This window comes from Bos taurus, chromosome 21 (assembly GCF_002263795.3).
Source record: "Bos taurus isolate L1 Dominette 01449 registration number 42190680 breed Hereford chromosome 21, ARS-UCD2.0, whole genome shotgun sequence".
NCBI classification, from domain to species: Eukaryota; Metazoa; Chordata; class Mammalia; order Artiodactyla; family Bovidae; genus Bos; species Bos taurus.
In genome coordinates, this window is record NC_037348.1 from 20,415,157 (window position 1) to 20,432,378 (window position 17,222).

General features: G+C 49.8%; 1 protein-coding gene across 5 annotated transcripts in view; it reads left to right on the forward strand.

Moving 5' to 3' along the window:
- ACAN (aggrecan) overlaps window positions 1-17,222 on the forward strand; it is a 69,406-nt gene that overhangs the window by 37,463 nt on the left and 14,721 nt on the right. For 4 of the 5 annotated variants that reach the window (NM_173981.3, XM_059878937.1, XM_059878938.1 and 1 more), the window contains 5 exons: window positions 1,595-1,769; window positions 2,557-2,684; window positions 3,760-4,053; window positions 6,736-6,951; window positions 9,962-14,032. In NM_173981.3, the coding sequence (NP_776406.2) occupies window positions 1,595-1,769; window positions 2,557-2,684; window positions 3,760-4,053; window positions 6,736-6,951; window positions 9,962-14,032 (4,884 nt within the window). The remainder of the gene's footprint in view (window positions 1-1,594; window positions 1,770-2,556; window positions 2,685-3,759; window positions 4,054-6,735; window positions 6,952-9,961; window positions 14,033-17,222) is intronic. The other variant, XM_059878939.1, reaches the window with a different exon arrangement.

Sequence of the window (17,222 nt, forward strand, 5' to 3'; positions counted from 1 at the left end):
GCCCTCCAGAACAGAGGTCTGCAGACTGTGGTCCATGGACCAAACCTAGCTGTAGCCCATGTTCAGTTCTTCTGTGGCCCATGAACTGAGAATTAAAAAGCTTTTTAAGTAGTTGAGGGGGAAAGTCCAAAGAAAATAACATTTTGTGATGTATTGTGAAAATTACATAAAATTCAAATTTTAATGTCCACAAATAAAGTTTGACTGGAACAAAGTCACACCCATTTGGTAACATGTTGTCTGTAGCCATTTAGGGCCGTTTAGGGCTATCAGGGTGGGATCAAGTAGATGTACAAAACCCATTTAGCCCACAAAGTCTGAAATGTGTTCTATCAGGCTTTTTCCAGAAAATGTTTGCCACCTCGGTTCTGGGATGGTGTTGTTTCAGGTGCTCAATAAATGTCTGGATGGGGACTTCCCTGGCAGTCCAGTGGTTAAGACTCTGCACTTCCAATGAATGAAGCGTGGCTTCAATCCCTGGTCAGGAAACTAAGATCCCACATGCCAGGTGCCAAAAAAATAAATAAATATTTGAATAATTGGGATGTCACATCACATGGAACTTGGCTGTTTCCAAAACTCGAGTCCATGAATAGGAAAGACGTACTGGGGTGGCCTCCAGCAGGACCTTGGTAGTGTCTCCACTGGGGGTGGGGCAGATGGCCACCACCATCCACCTTCACTCCCATGATGCACCAAGTGAGATGTCAGCCTGAATCACGCAGGTAAATACAGTATGTTGAGAAGGAAGAATTGCTTAGAAGTTTGAGGGTAAGGCCAACAATAACTGTGTCCCGGGTTGGCTCAGGGCTGGAGAGACCCTCACTCCCTCCACGTGGCTGCCACCCATAAAGGTGCCAATGGATAGGTGAGCATCTAACACAGGACAGGATAAGAATGTAGGGGAGACTCAGATTAGGAATCCATCTACAACTGGATGTAAACTGACCAGTCACCCAGGGAAGTATCAAAAACCAATGTGTGTCCAGTTAAATGCAACAGGGGAGGCAGAGTGAGTGGGGGTTCATGCACAGGCTGTGCCCTGTGCTCATGCCCCGACATATACCCAGTGCACCAGCACAAACTCTTGCAGCTATTTTCAGGAGGACCACCTACCCCCTGAACCCGGGACTTTGGGCCAAGTGGAAGAAAGGCAGTGGTTTGATAGATTTGTTTGATGTTTTTCTTTGTCCTTCTCTGTGTTTTCCAAATGCTCTGCAGTGATCACTTATTCTTTTTATACTAAGAGCAAGTGCCTTTGTTTTCAAGAGTCTGGGGACAAATGAGCAGCCTTGGAGTGAGGAAGCCAGAATGAAGGGTTGGGGACACCCATGGCAGAAGGTTCCTAGAAGGCTTTCTCGGGAAGGTGAATTTCAGGAGCAGTTTGAACGAGCAGAGATACCAACTTGACAAGGAATCAGATGGGGAATAGAAAAGGAAGGAGGGGATGAAAAGAGGTCATTCCTCAAGGAGCCAGGGCTCCTTCCACACCTGCAAAGCCTTGAGAACCAGGTACCACAGACGTTGGCATTGTGGCCCTTGGTCCATGCCCTGATCCTGACCTGTCTCACCTCTGCCTCTCCTCCCCACCCAGGAGTCGTGTTCCACTACCGCCCAGGCTCCTCCCGCTACTCGCTGACCTTTGAGGAGGCCAAGCAGGCCTGCCTGCGCACCGGGGCCATCATCGCCTCGCCCGAGCAGCTCCAGGCCGCCTATGAAGCAGGCTACGAGCAGTGTGACGCCGGCTGGCTGCAGGACCAGACAGTCAGGTGACAGACGAGCTGGGCTCCCCTGCCAGTCCAAACCCCACCGTGCGAGGTCAGGCTTGGGGAGCCTGAGCCTGCGGCACCCACCACACTATGTGCTCTGTTAATTAGTGGCTCCTGGCTGACCCCTTAATTTCTCCCCCAGAACCAAACCGTATTCTGAGAGGGCGGGAATGGATCCCAGGAGACATTAACTCCTTGGTCATATCTCCTCAAAAAACATATTGAGAGCTCCTTGTCAAGCCCCCCAGTCCTCACCAGCCTGACCCTTCCATGCCATGGGCTTTCTTCTGAAGCCAGGAATCCCTCAGTGGCCCCCAGGCGGCCCCATCCCCAGCTGCACAGGGAACATGTTGCATGAGAGATTCCTTCCTGTTTTTTTGTTTTTGTTTTTTTTGGCTGCACTGGGTCTTCACTGCTGCTTGTGGACCTCCTCTAGTTGTGGCAAGTGGGGGCTACTCTCTAGTTACCGTGGCAGTCTTCTCACTGTGGTGGCTTCTCTCATTGCATAGCATGGGCTTCAGGGTGTGTGGCTTCAGTGGTTGCAGTGCATGGGCTCAGTAATTGTGCCTCATGGGCTTAGTTGCCCCACAGCATGTGGGATCTTCCCAGACCAGGGATTGAACCCGTGTCCCCTGCACTGGCAGGCAGATTCTTAACCACTGGCACACCAGGGAAGTCCTCCTTCCTGGTTTGAACCCTTCAGGAGACCTGCCGGCCTCACCCTGGGGCCCCGCATCCCCAGTTTTCTAGAACAAGCTCTCACCTGCCCCTCCCACCTCCCCTGCAGATACCCCATTGTGAGCCCGCGGACCCCCTGTGTGGGTGACAAGGACAGCAGCCCGGGGGTCCGGACCTACGGCGTGCGGCCACCATCAGAAACCTACGATGTCTACTGCTACGTGGACAGACTCGAGGGTACAGGCCCTGTTCTCACATTTCGGGCTGAGGAAGGGTGAGGGGACTGATGCGGAGATGCAGAGGAGGGGGAATCCACCTAGTCCAGTTCTCACCTGAGCAGGCAGCCAGGAAAGGATCCTATTTAAGAAAGAAGGCCTTCCCAGTCCCTCTCTCAGGTCAGGCCCCTTGTCTGCCTCTAAGATGATTCATGTGGATTCCCCAGCATTGCAGGGAACCATTGGTTTCTTGAAAAAGCAGTAAGTTCTATAGATAAATGAATTAATTTACTTGTACCAGAAAATGTTATATGCACCTTCTGCCTCATTGAGAGTCTCAATGCCCATGAACAAATCAAAGACTCTGAGAAGTCCTGCATTAAAAAAAAAAAAAAAAAAACCAACCTCTTCAACTCTGCTTAACCAAGCATCATCCAAGCTTAATGAAACATAGACCCTTTCTTTGGTCTTATTTCTTATCATTTCAATTAAAATCACCAAATTACTGTCCCACTGAATGCAATCTTGGAAATGCTGACATTCTGGAGAGATTTCAACACTGTCACTCACTTGTTTGGGGACCTGGGCAAGTTACTTAACCACTCTAGGCCTCAGTTTCCTCATCTATAAAATGGAGCTGATTTATGCTTATATCAGAGACTTCACTGAATATTAAATGAGATGTGCATGAAAAGTGCCTGGTATAAGCAGGTATTCAATAAATGTGAAATTCCTCCCCCCAGATCAGACACAGACCCCAGTATTGTTCTGGGTGTTGGGACTCCAACCCCTAAGAGTGGCCACAGGCCCCGCTCCCTGAGTTCACAGGACGCGGATGGGGCCACAGGTCCATAGCATTCAGTGCTCCATGATTAAGTGCTGAGGTTTAGGGGAGCACGGGATGCCCAGGAGTGCCTCTCTTAGACAGAAGAGGGGGTGCCTACATGTGACTGGAGAATCCAGAGAGAAAGAAGGGAAGTTGTTCTCATGGAGAGTGACTAACTTGTCTTAGTGCAGCTGCCCTGCCCCTGGGTGAGCAGCAGCTGCTCTGGCCATGGGCACAGAGGCTCACACCTGCCACCTGCCTCTACCCCCAGGGGAGGTGTTCTTCGCCACACGCCTGGAGCAGTTCACCTTCTGGGAAGCCCAGGAGTTCTGTGAATCCCAAAACGCCACTCTGGCCACCACAGGCCAGCTCTATGCTGCCTGGAGCCGTGGTCTGGACAAGTGCTACGCCGGCTGGCTGGCTGACGGCAGCCTCCGCTACCCCATCGTCACCCCAAGGCCCGCCTGTGGCGGGGACAAACCGGGCGTGAGAACCGTCTACCTCTACCCCAACCAGACGGGCCTCCTGGATCCGCTGTCCCGGCACCACGCCTTCTGCTTCCGAGGTTTGTGTCCTCATCTCCCCTTCAGCCCCGCTCTGTCTTGGGGGTGACCCCCCCAGGCTCATCCTCCTGATCTCTGCCCATCCATCACAGCAAAGAGGAAAAAGTTCAGTCCCTCTGCACAGGATGACCTTAGGCTTTGACTCTGTGGCAAGTACATCTTTCTAATGTGCCCCCAGAGACACATAAAGAGAAACAAGTAAGAACTTAGGTTCCAAAATCAGGCAGATCTGAATTTTAATTATGACTCTGCTGCTTCGTAGCTGTGTGACCTTGGGCGAGTCACTTAGTCTCTCTGTTTCTCTGCTTTCTCTATAAAATAATGATATAATATTTCCTACCTCGAATTGTTGCTGCAAGGATTAACTGGGGTAGTACATACAGAACACTTAGCATAGTACCTGGGAAATAGTAAATGCTCAATAAATGTTAGCTTTGCAAATAAATAACACACATATATGTTGTGTGTATGTGTGTATATAAGTATATATACAGTTTTGAATAGTACAGCCTGGTCAAACTTTCATCTGCTTCTAAATATTTCTGTGATGAGTTTAGTCAAATTATTATTTACTGAGCACCAAAAATTCACATTTCTAACTGACCCATGCTGAGGACTCTATGCCATGTTATTGGAGTTCTGAGAGGGATGTCGTCGACTCAGTGGGCATGGCCAGGGCATGGCCAAGGACTGGCTGGGCTCTGATTAGATGAGTTCTTACAGGGTCCATGGGTCCAGATACACTGCCCAGAATGTAGACTGTAGTACTGGCTTGTGCCATATTTTACATATACATCAAAACTCAGTATATTTATAATTTCCTGTGAATATGTAATTATTTCAAAATAAAGTTAATTTTTTAGAAAAACCCCCAAGGGACTTCCCTGCTAGTCCAGTAGATAAGACTTAGCCTTCCAATGCAGGGAGCATGGGTTCAATCCCTGGTCAGGGAGCTAGGATCCCACATTCCTTGTGGCCAAAAAAACAAAACATAGAACAGAAACAATATTGTAATAAATTCAATAGAGACTTTATAAATGGTCTAAATCAAAAAAAGAGGGGGGATCTCTAAAAAAACAAACAAACGTTGAACGTCCCAAAGTTTCCAAGACTTTCAGTCCTAAGTCACTTCAGTCGTGTCCGACTTTTTGCGACCCTAGGGACCATAGCCCACCAAGATCCTGTCTATGGGATTCTCCAGGCAACAATACTGGAGTGGGTTGCCATGCCCTCCTCCAGAGGATCTTCCTGACCCAAGAATCAAACCCATATCTCTTATGTCTCCTGCATCAGCGGACTGGGTTCTTTACCATTAGCCCCACCTGGGAAGCCCCAGGGTCACCTTTTAAAACCTAATTCGAAGAAAGTTCAGTCTCACTCTGTCAGTCAAGAAAGCCAATCCCTTCCCAGAGGATTTGATGAGGCCCTTGCCCCAGCACCCCTCTCCTTGCTCTGGACATCAGAAGTCAAGCCAATTAGCCCCCCAGTAAATTCTCAGCCAAGCATCTCTACCGTCCATGCCCGACCCTCTGTAGACTCAGCCTTTTATATATCTGCTGAGAAACCTGGCTTCCTTCCCAATCAAGTGCACAAAACCAGAACAGTTACTCCCAGTCAATGAATCCTGCCTTCACCATCCAGTGCCAGGATGGCTTCATGCATGTTAAATAGCACTCTCCTGATTTTGATCCAGGAACAACATCATTTGGAACATCATTTCTGTCCCCAAGAAAGGCAGCATCATTGCAGTACTTAAGAGCGGAGAGTCTGACATCAGATCATGCTGTTTGCTCAGTCACTCAGTCATGTCCGACTCTTTTGCGACCCCATGGACTGTAGCCTGTCAGGCTCCTCTGTCTATGGAATTCTGCAGGCAAGAATACTGGAGCAGGTTACCATTTCCTCCTTCAGGGGATCTTCTGACCCAGGGATCAAGCCCACATGTCTTGCATCTCCTGCATTCGCAGGTGGATTCTTTACCACTACAACCACCTGGGAAGCCCCTGGCACCAGATACTTGGGCCCATGGACTAGATTTGTCACTTAGAAGCCACTGACACTGGGAAAGTCACTTAACCTTAGTTTCCCTGTCTGTAAGTGAGATAATGTATCTCTCTCACATGGCTGTTGTGGGATAAAATGATTTTATCTTATTTTAAAATATTTGTTTATTTATTTGGCTGTGCTGGGTCTTAGTTACGGCACGCAGGATCTTTAGTTGTGACAGGAGAGATCTTTAGTTGCTCCACACAAACTCTTAGTTGCAGTGTATGGGATCTGGTTTCCTGACCTGGAATTGAACCCAGGCTCCTGCATTGGAAGCACTGAGTCTCAGCCACTGGATCACCAGGGAAGTCCCCTAAGATGATTTTATGCATTGATGCATCACACCTTTAAACAATGCCTGGCATGTATAATAGATTCTGCAAAAGAGGTGCCCCAGACCACTGAAATAAAGTGCTGATGGTATGTGCATATTGATATAGTTGAAGCAAACACCTCTTATTAATTAAGGACAAACGTCATTTCACTGGACTGGGTAGGGGTTGGAAGTCCAAGGACTAGCAAGATTTGTGCACAAGCCTGGCCCACCTCATGGGCCCCTGGGTCCCCTGAAGAAGGGCCAGCCTGGGGTGGGTCACTGGTAAGGAGCCCCCAGCCCTCACCACACATGTCCTCTTTAGGTGTTTCAGCGGCGCCCTCTCCAGAAGAAGAGGAGGGTAGTGCACCCACAGCAGGCCCTGACGTGGAGGAGTGGATGGTGACACAAGTGGGGCCTGGCGTGGCTGCTGTCCCCATCGGGGAGGAGACGACTGCAATCCCAGGCTTCACCGTTGAGCCAGAAAACAAGACGGAATGGGAACTTGCCTACACCCCAGCGGGCACTTTGCCACTACCAGGTCCGTCCGGGCTCTCCTGCATGTCCTGCTGCCTCCCTGGGCCAGGGTGTGGCCTGGAAGGGGGGAGGAGGAAGTGTTCTCTCCCTGGGACCCGTGATCTGTTTCCCCAGCCCTGACCCCCAGCCCTGATTTTATTTAAGTGTGCTGCCATGGGTAACTTCAGCCACCTCAGCAGGCATCCAGGACCAATCCTAAGGGAGAAAAAGGGCAGCTTTGTTCATAAAACACACCTCTTCTCTCTCTCTCTTTCACTCTCTCTACACTCACTTATCTTCCAGCTACACGCCCCAAATGCCCAGCACTGTATCAACTGGAGGACTCTCACTTACTCTGTGCTCCTGCATTCACACCTCTACTCCCTAACCTCTTAAAACTCTTGTGGGAAGGACTGCAACAGAGGGAAAAGGACCTGGGAGGGGGTAGCTGTTGGCAGTCCCACTGTGACCTGTCTTCTCTTGCTTTTTATTTTTTTTATTTTATTTTATTTTTTAACTTTACAATATTGTATTGGTTTTGCCATATATCAACATGAATCTGCCACAGGTATACACGTGTTCCCCATCCTGAACCCTCCTCCCTCCTCCCTCCCCATACCATCCCTCTGGGTCATCCCAGTGCACCAGCCCCAAGCATCCAGTATCATGCATCGAACCTGGACTGGCGAGTCGTTTCATATATGGTATTATACATGTTTCAATGCCATTCTCCCAAATCATCCCGCCCTTTCCCTCTCCCAGAGTCCAAAAGACTGTTCTATAAGAAAAACACCATTACAGTATACTAACGCATATATATGGAATTTAGAAAGATGGTAACAATAACCCTGTATATGAGACAGCAAAAGAGACACTGATGTATAGACCTGTCTTGTCTTGTTTCTCCATCTGAGTCCTTTTTTTGGGCCAGGTGTCCCCAGTCAGAACTTCCTGAGCAACAGCTGTCATGATTAAATCACATGGGACTTGCTGGGATGAAATCCACGGACTCCAAACCCTATTGGAAAAAGCATTTAGTAGGCATCAGGTTTAGGAAATCCTGACTTATAGAAACATTAATAGCACCCAACCACAACCCCCACCATTGCAGAGCTTCTCAGAGCCTTGGATGTGCTAATATGCTCTGTAAAGCAGAGAGGGCAGTGTATTCAGTGGGTCCCAAATGAATGTGACCACAGGGTCTTTTTTTTTTTTTCCATGGAACATTTTTAACATAGCCCACTTTGGGTAAGGCTGATTTATAGTGATGCACAGTAACCTGTGTATACCTGGCAGAGTCAGTTTGCCCAGGGTCACATGCATTTGAAGACAGGAATATATCAAAGCTTCCCACTAATTCATCCAGTCACTCAGTCAGTGCACAGTCCCCAAGCAATCCGGCCACACTAAGTGCTCCTCTGGGTGCTGGAAATGCAAACCCAGAAGGTAAAGTCACATCAGTGGAGTAAGTAGAATTTTCATTCAGAGACCTCACCCAGCAGTCACACCTGCTCCAGGCCCATTCCTCGCCCTTCACCAGGACAGGAAGAACTGAGTCCTCTTGGGTATGAGTGTGTGGCTTGGCACAGGACTCGGGCAGCCAGTAACAGAAGTTATTCACGGGAGGGGACTCCAGTGGCCCCACAGAAATATTTCCCAATATTTCGTCAGTTCCCTACCACCTCACTGATTTGAGCCATATGGGGAACAATCTCTACTGCTGTTAACTCTGGACCTTTTTCTTTAAATTGACTTGCTTTTGACAAGAAACCAAAAATGTAATGTCTGTAAGTGGCTATTTTCTGATTTGTGGTGTGTGTATATATTTATGTGTATGTGTATGCGTGTGGGGAAATTCCCCAGTGGCTCAGTGGTAAAGAAACTGCCTGCAATGCGGGAGACCTGGGTTTGAGTCCTGGGTTGGGAAAGATCCCCTGGAGGAAGGCATGGCAACCCACTCTAGTATCCATGCCTGGAGAATCCCATGGACAGGGGAGTCTGGCGGGCTACAGTCTATGAGGTCACAAAGAGTCGGACACGATTGAAGTGACAGCATGCATGCTCGCATGTGTATATGTGTTTAAATAGATAGATAAATATCCACCTAAAATCCTCTTGCATGCATTCCACCACAGTTCCTGAGCTCCCCACCCTTATCCAGCATTCTCCAGTGAGAGTAGGCTGTGAGCCTGACCACTGGGACCCAGCACCCTCTGTGCTCAGGTTCTCTGCCTGGGAAATTAGCCCAAAAATACATGCAAGGTACAATCCCAGCTAGTTATTTTTCAATGCCAAAGGAAACAGGACATAAAGGAAATAATATAACCATAATTATTTAGAGTTATGGGGTTTCCTTTTCTCTCTCTCTCTCTTTTCCAAATCCTCTCTATTAGCCCTATTAGGGCTCTCAGAATGGAAAAAGTTGATGTATTTTTGCAAACATCCCTCTTGGCCTCAGAGGGATGAGTTCTGGTGCACAATTCTCACTTACAGAGATTATCAGCATGGTCAGAATATTAAAATCATTATGCCATGTCCTGCCCCAAACATGGGGGCATAAATGTTAAAATACATTGTGCTATGTCCTGCCCCAGAATTCCCAATTCAGTGGAGCTGGGGAGGGACCTGAGAATCTGCTTTTCTGTCCATCTCCCAGCTGATGCAGTGCTGATGGTCCAAAGACCACACTTTAAAAATCATAGTTCTAGATAAATGAGGTGATAATGTAGAAGCACTTGAAAGAAGGTGACCTTGATTGCCTTCAGCGGCAGCCAGGCTCTCACATACTGTGACTTGTGTGGGTGGTGCCCCCTAGAGTCTCACAAAGCAGAGCCTGAGGGTGGTGGGGAGTTTCCTGGTCCCCATTCTCCCAAGTGTCTGTGCGAGGGTCCATTACAAAATATCTAGACAGATCTCTGAGCTCTTGAGGAAAAAGTCTTACGGTGGAAGGGATGGAGTTCAGCTTCTCTGCATGAGCTTAAAATGGGGCAGAGTTACTAAATTCACACCTCGCCTTCCCTCTTCCTTTCCTCCAGGGATCCCTCCTACATGGCCTCCCACTGGAGAAGCAACAGAGGAGCACACAGAAGGCCCTTCTGCAACGGAAGTGCCCTCAGCCTCAGAGAAGCCGTTCCCTTCAGAGGAACCATTCCCCCCAGAGGAACCATTCCCCTCAGAGAAACCATTCCCCCCAGAGGAACTGTTCCCCTCAGAGAAGCCATTCCCCTCAGAAAAGCCGTTCCCCTCAGAGGAACCGTTCCCCTCAGAAAAACCATTCCCCCCAGAGGAACTGTTCCCCTCAGAGAAGCCAATCCCCTCAGAGGAGCCATTCCCCTCAGAGGAGCCATTCCCCTCAGAGAAGCCATTCCCCCCAGAGGAACCATTCCCCTCAGAGAAACCAATCCCCTCAGAGGAGCCTTTCCCCTCAGAGAAGCCATTCCCTTCAGAGGAGCCATTCCCCTCAGAGGAGCCATCCACACTTTCAGCCCCAGTGCCCAGCAGGACTGAGCTGCCAAGCTCTGGGGAGGTGTCTGGGGTGCCCGAAATCAGTGGTGACTTCACAGGCAGTGGAGAAATTTCAGGACACCTAGACTTCAGTGGGCAGCCCTCAGGGGAAAGTGCAAGTGGACTGCCCTCTGAAGACCTTGACTCCAGTGGGCTCACCTCTACAGTGGGCTCAGGCCTGCCTGTGGAAAGTGGACTGCCTTCAGGGGAAGAAGAGAGAATTACATGGACCAGTGCTCCTAAAGTTGACAGGTTGCCCTCTGGGGGTGAGGGCCCAGAAGTTTCTGGAGTAGAGGATATCAGTGGACTTCCTTCTGGAGGAGAGGTTCATCTAGAGATCTCTGCCTCTGGAGTAGAGGACATCAGTGGACTTCCTTCTGGAGGAGAGGTTCATCTAGAGATCTCTGCCTCTGGAGTAGAGGACCTAAGTAGAATTCCTTCTGGAGAAGGTCCAGAAATCTCTGCCTCTGGAGTAGAGGACATCAGTGGACTTCCTTCTGGAGAGGAAGGTCATCTAGAGATCTCTGCCTCTGGAGTAGAAGACCTCAGTGGAATTCCTTCTGGAGAAGGTCCAGAAGTCTCTGCTTCTGGAGTAGAGGACCTTATTGGACTTCCTTCTGGAGAAGGTCCAGAAGTCTCTGCTTCTGGAGTAGAGGACCTCAGTAGACTTCCTTCTGGAGAAGGTCCAGAAGTCTCTGCTTCTGGGGTAGAGGACCTTAGTGGACTTCCTTCTGGAGAAGGTCCAGAAGTCTCTGTTTCTGGAGTAGAGGATCTCAGCAGACTTCCTTCTGGAGAAGGTCCAGAAGTCTCTGCTTCTGGAGTAGAGGACCTCAGTAGACTTCCTTCTGGAGAAGGTCCAGAAATCTCTGTGTCTGGAGTAGAGGACATCAGTATACTTCCTTCTGGAGAAGGTCCAGAAGTCTCTGCCTCTGGAGTAGAGGACCTCAGTGTTCTTCCTTCTGGAGAAGGTCATCTAGAGATCTCTACCTCTGGAGTAGAGGACCTCAGTGTTCTTCCTTCTGGTGAAGGTCATCTAGAGATCTCTGCCTCTGGAGTAGAGGACATCAGTAGACTTCCTTCTGGAGAAGGTCCAGAAGTCTCTGCCTCTGGAGTAGAGGACCTCAGTGTTCTTCCTTCTGGAGAAGATCATCTAGAGATCTCTGCCTCTGGAGTAGAGGACCTCGGTGTTCTTCCTTCTGGAGAAGATCATCTAGAGATCTCTGCCTCTGGAGTAGAGGACATCAGTAGACTTCCTTCTGGAGAAGGTCCAGAAGTCTCTGCCTCTGGAGTAGAGGACCTCAGTGTTCTTCCTTCTGGAGAAGGTCATCTAGAGATCTCTGCCTCTGGAGTAGAGGACCTCAGTAGACTTCCTTCTGGAGGAGAGGATCATCTAGAGACTTCTGCTTCTGGAGTAGGGGACCTTAGTGGACTTCCTTCTGGAAGGGAAGGTCTGGAGATCTCTGCTTCTGGAGCTGGGGATCTTAGTGGGTTGACTTCTGGAAAAGAAGACTTGACTGGGTCAGCTTCTGGAGCCTTGGACCTTGGCAGAATACCTTCTGTAACTCTAGGAAGTGGGCAAGCTCCAGAAGCAAGTGGTCTTCCTTCTGGATTTAGTGGTGAGTATTCTGGGGTGGACCTTGAAAGTGGCCCATCCTCTGGCCTTCCTGATTTCAGTGGACTTCCATCTGGGTTCCCAACTGTCTCCCTAGTGGATACTACATTGGTGGAAGTCGTCACAGCCACCACAGCAGGTGAACTAGAAGGAAGGGGAACCATTGACATCAGCGGTGCTGGAGAAACATCTGGGCTGCCCTTCAGTGAGTTGGACATTAGTGGAGGAGCAAGCGGACTCTCTTCAGGAGCTGAACTCAGTGGCCAAGCATCTGGGTCTCCTGACATCAGTGGGGAAACCTCTGGACTCTTTGGTGTCAGTGGACAGCCCTCAGGGTTTCCTGACATTAGTGGGGAAACTTCCGGGCTTCTTGAGGTCAGTGGGCAGCCATCAGGGTTTTATGGAGAAATATCTGGCGTGACTGAGCTTAGCGGACTGGCCTCTGGACAACCAGAAATCAGTGGAGAAGCTTCTGGAATTCTTTCTGGCCTTGGTCCACCATTCGGCATAACCGACCTGAGCGGAGAAGCACCCGGGATCCCTGATCTCAGTGGGCAACCATCGGGCTTGCCAGAGTTCAGTGGGACAACATCCGGGATCCCTGACCTGGTTTCCAGTGCTGTGAGTGGCAGTGGTGAATCTTCTGGCATTACGTTCGTGGACACCAGTTTGGTTGAAGTGACCCCAACGACATTTAAAGAAGAAGAAGGCTTAGGATCTGTGGAACTCAGTGGCCTCCCTTCAGGAGAGGTGGGTGTCTCAGGCACATCTGGGCTAGCGGATGTCAGTGGACTGTCTTCTGGAGCAATTGACTCCAGTGGGTTTACGTCCCAGCCTCCAGAATTCAGTGGCCTGCCAAGCGGAGTAACTGAGGTCAGTGGAGAAGCCTCCGGAGCTGAAAGTGGGAGCAGCCTGCCCTCCGGAGCATATGACAGCAGTGGACTTCCGTCTGGTTTCCCCACTGTCTCTTTTGTAGACAGGACTTTGGTGGAATCTGTAACCCAGGCTCCAACTGCTCAAGAAGCAGGAGAAGGGCCTTCAGGCATTCTGGAACTTAGCGGTGCGCCTTCTGGAGCACCAGACATGTCTGGAGACCATTTGGGATCTTTGGACCAAAGTGGGCTTCAGTCTGGACTAGTGGAGCCCAGTGGGGAGCCCGCAAGTACTCCATATTTTAGTGGGGACTTTTCTGGCACCACTGATGTAAGTGGGGAATCCTCTGCAGCCACGAGCACCAGTGGGGAGGCCTCCGGACTTCCAGAAGTTACGTTAATCACATCTGAGTTGGTGGAGGGAGTTACTGAACCAACCGTTTCCCAGGAACTGGGCCAGAGACCCCCCGTAACATACACCCCCCAGCTTTTTGAATCCAGTGGTGAAGCCTCTGCATCTGGGGATGTGCCAAGGTTCCCTGGATCGGGGGTAGAAGTGTCATCAGTCCCAGAATCCAGCGGTGAGACGTCAGCCTATCCCGAGGCTGAGGTGGGAGCATCTGCTGCCCCCGAGGCAAGCGGAGGAGCTTCCGGGTCCCCTAACCTGAGTGAAACCACCTCCACCTTCCATGAAGCTGATCTGGAGGGAACCTCAGGCCTGGGAGTGAGTGGCAGCCCCTCAGCCTTTCCAGAAGGCCCCACGGAGGGCTTGGCCACCCCGGAAGTGAGTGGAGAGTCAACCACTGCCTTTGACGTGAGCGTAGAGGCATCAGGCTCACCTTCTGCCACTCCCCTGGCTTCTGGAGACAGGACTGACACCAGCGGAGATCTGTCTGGCCACACCTCGGGGCTGGATATTGTCATCAGCACCACCATCCCAGAATCCGAGTGGACTCAGCAGACCCAGCGCCCTGCAGAGGCGCGTCTAGAAATCGAATCCTCAAGCCCTGTGCACTCAGGAGAAGAGAGCCAAACAGCCGACACAGCCACCTCCCCGACTGATGCTTCTATCCCAGCCTCCGCAGGAGGGACAGATGATTCAGAGGCAACCACAACAGGTACAGCTGGGATCATTTTCCTTTAAGTGGGTCGGAGTGATTCAGACTGTAGCATGGTAGGAAGCAGTGTAGACTCAAGGTTCTGAGCTGTGCAGGCTTAGGCAGGTATCTTAACCTCTCTGAGCCTCATCTGTAAAACAGCAATAGTACCAGAGGAGAGTAAATAAGATATAAATATGTCGAGAACAAGGCTATATCTTTTGCACACAGTACACACTTGTAGGTTCACAATTGTTACAGTCACAGTAGAGTTCCATCACACAAACATTTATATGTGAACTCAACTATCTTACTCGGCACGAGAAGTACTGTTTAGATAGTGCTGGAAATTCTTCTCCTGCCCCTGGCTCATGGAATGAGCATGAGAAGAGAGAATGAATCTGCTGATGACATTTATGTGCCAATACTTACTTTGTGCAGGGTTAAAACCTGCACAGTTCAAGTTAATATGAAGCATCACTCCAGCTGTGTCCTGCCTTTGGACCCTGGCTCCTCACCCCGACCCTGTGCAAGTAAACCCTCCTCTGTACTGTAGTGATGGTCTTGCCTTGACACAAACCCAGAAGCTTCTGGTTTTCCTTTATTTTCTGGGGCCCCTTGCATCCCCCTGTGTACTGAGAGTCCAATCAGAGAATTCAGCCCCACCAGAAGCAGGGGCTCAGGAGGGAGAGAGTCCCCAGAAATCATGTTGACCCAAAACCAGCCTTGTGGGTTTCTGTGGCCTGAGGCCCCACCCTGGAGGTCTTGGAGGCTGCGCTGTACCCCAGGCAGCAACATTCTTGATGCCCAGCCTCTCCCTGCGGGTTGCAGCCTCTACCAGTTCCTGTGCCGAAAAGCCCTGTAGCGCTGGGACCTGCCAGGAGACGGAGGGACACGTCATATGCTTGTGCCCCCCGGCCACACTGGCAAGCACTGAGACGTAGGTAAGACCCTCGGCGGCCATGGGGGTGCAGACAGAAGGGTCGGGAGGAGGCGTCCAAGGTCACCTGAGGTGCAGGCTTCTTGTCACACTGGCGTAGAAGAGTACATAGTGATGTGTTGGGGTAGCAGCCACAGGATAAACATGGCATGTCTTTCTAGAGGGTCTGTTCTGCATGATGGTTTAGGAGAAAAAAGTCATTAAATTGAGAAGTAGTTCTTTTTTTTTGTCAAGCCAATGATTGTTTTATGAGCAAAATCCAAAAGGTGCTTGAATTTTGAAGATCAAGCTGGAGACTTCAAAAGAATGTTGAGCTAGGGAGTTATTGAAGAGAGCCAGTCATGCCCCGAAGTCCCTGGGAGGGAAAGTCCGAGGGTAGGCTGTCTTGCATCATCCAGAGTGGACCCCTTTGGGAAAGCCCCTAGAGTCCCCTCTATGCTTAGGCCTGGGTAGGGTTTGAGTACCTTTCTTGCCTTAAATGAGATAACACAGATAGAACTCATCACTCCCAGCTCCAGGATTCATGGCTGCAGGTCAGCTATGACCCAGCAGAGCCCCACCCTTGAGCACCCATCATGCTGGGGCCTCTGTTTGTCCAAGGAGCTTGTGAGGTAAGTGAGGAGCCTGGGGGATCCTCTGACTGGAGGTGGCTGCCAAAATGAGATGGTAGAATCTATGTGTCACTCCCGGAGCACCTGGAGGCCTGTGGCTGTGAAGACATTTCAGCTCATCAACATCACCACCCTTGAGGGAAGAAATGCCCGGTTCCCTCCAAGCTCAGATTCTTGGGTTAGCTCTCTGCACTGCCTCCACGTCCTTACCCCAACTTGTGTCTGGAGTTAGAACTCCGAGACCCAAGGCCTTCCGTTAAAGGGCTTCAGTCCTAAGACACATGCAAAATGCCTTTACATCCTACACAAAGGTACATTAATATAGATACCAATATATATGCAAAATAATACAGCAAGTCCCCTCCATGTAAATGAGTTCTGTACAAAGACCACATTCATAAGTCCAGTTTAAGTCCAACAAAATTAGCCTAGGTACCCAACTAATACAATTGGCTATAGAGTGCTGTACTGTAATAGGTTTATAATACTTTTCACACAAATAATACATACAAAACAAACACAAAAACAAAGAAAACATTTTTAATCATACAGGACAGTACCTTGAGAAGTACCTTGAGAAGTCTAACACTGGCATACAGGCGCTGGCATCGAGTGAACAGGCAAGAAGAGTTACTGACTGGAGGAGGGAGAGGAGGTGGGAGATGGTAGAGATGAAGGGTCGTCAGCAACAGGAGATGGAGGGCAAGCTGCCGTGTCACTCATGCCTGATGCTGAGGGCACGGGTTCTGGTTCCTTGCTGGAACCACATGTACGTTTGCATCTTTGAAGTTTGCAACTTGAAGGCTCACATGTAGGGAAATGACTGTGAATGAGTTATATGCTCTTAATATATATGCACTCTTAATATAAACCTGCTATATACTTGGCACTTACACAGGAAATGTGTGTATATATATATATATATATATATATATATATATCAGATCAGTCGCTCAGTCGTGTCCGACTCTTCGCGACCCCATGAATCGCAGCACGCCAGGCCTCCCTGTCCATCACCAACTCCCAGAGTTCACTCAGACTCATGTCCATCGAGTCAGTGATGCTATCCAGCCATCTCATCCTCTGTCGTCCCCTTCTCTTCCTGCCCCCAATCCCTCCCAACATCAGAGTCTTTTCCAATGAGTCAACTCTTCACATGAGGTGGCCAAAGTACTGGAGTTTCAGCTTTAGCATCATTCCTTCCAAAGAAATCCCAGGGCTGATCTCCTTCAGAGTCCATTCTCCTTCAGAATGGACTGGTTGGATCTCCTTGCAGTCCAAGGGACTCTCAAGAGTCTTCTCCAACACCACAGTTCAAAAGCATCAATTCATCAGCGCTCAGCCTTCTTCACAGTCCAACTCTCACATCCATACATGACCACAAACAGGCTCTAGGGTGTATACTATTCACTCTCTTCCCCTTTGGGATCAGCCTCTGCCCACATGTGCGGGCCGTGACTGAGAACACTATAGGCCTCTGTGGCCAGAGAAGGTTGGTTCTCCTAGGAAGGTCCTGGCCTTTCTACCAAGGGGACAGTGCTTCCACTGAGCCATAGTGACCCCAGAGCTGTAGACACACCCCTCTGTCTCCCACCTCCACAGGGAAGGCAGAGCACTACCTCTGTCCTGGGAGAGACCACCGCTGATGAAAACGTGGAAA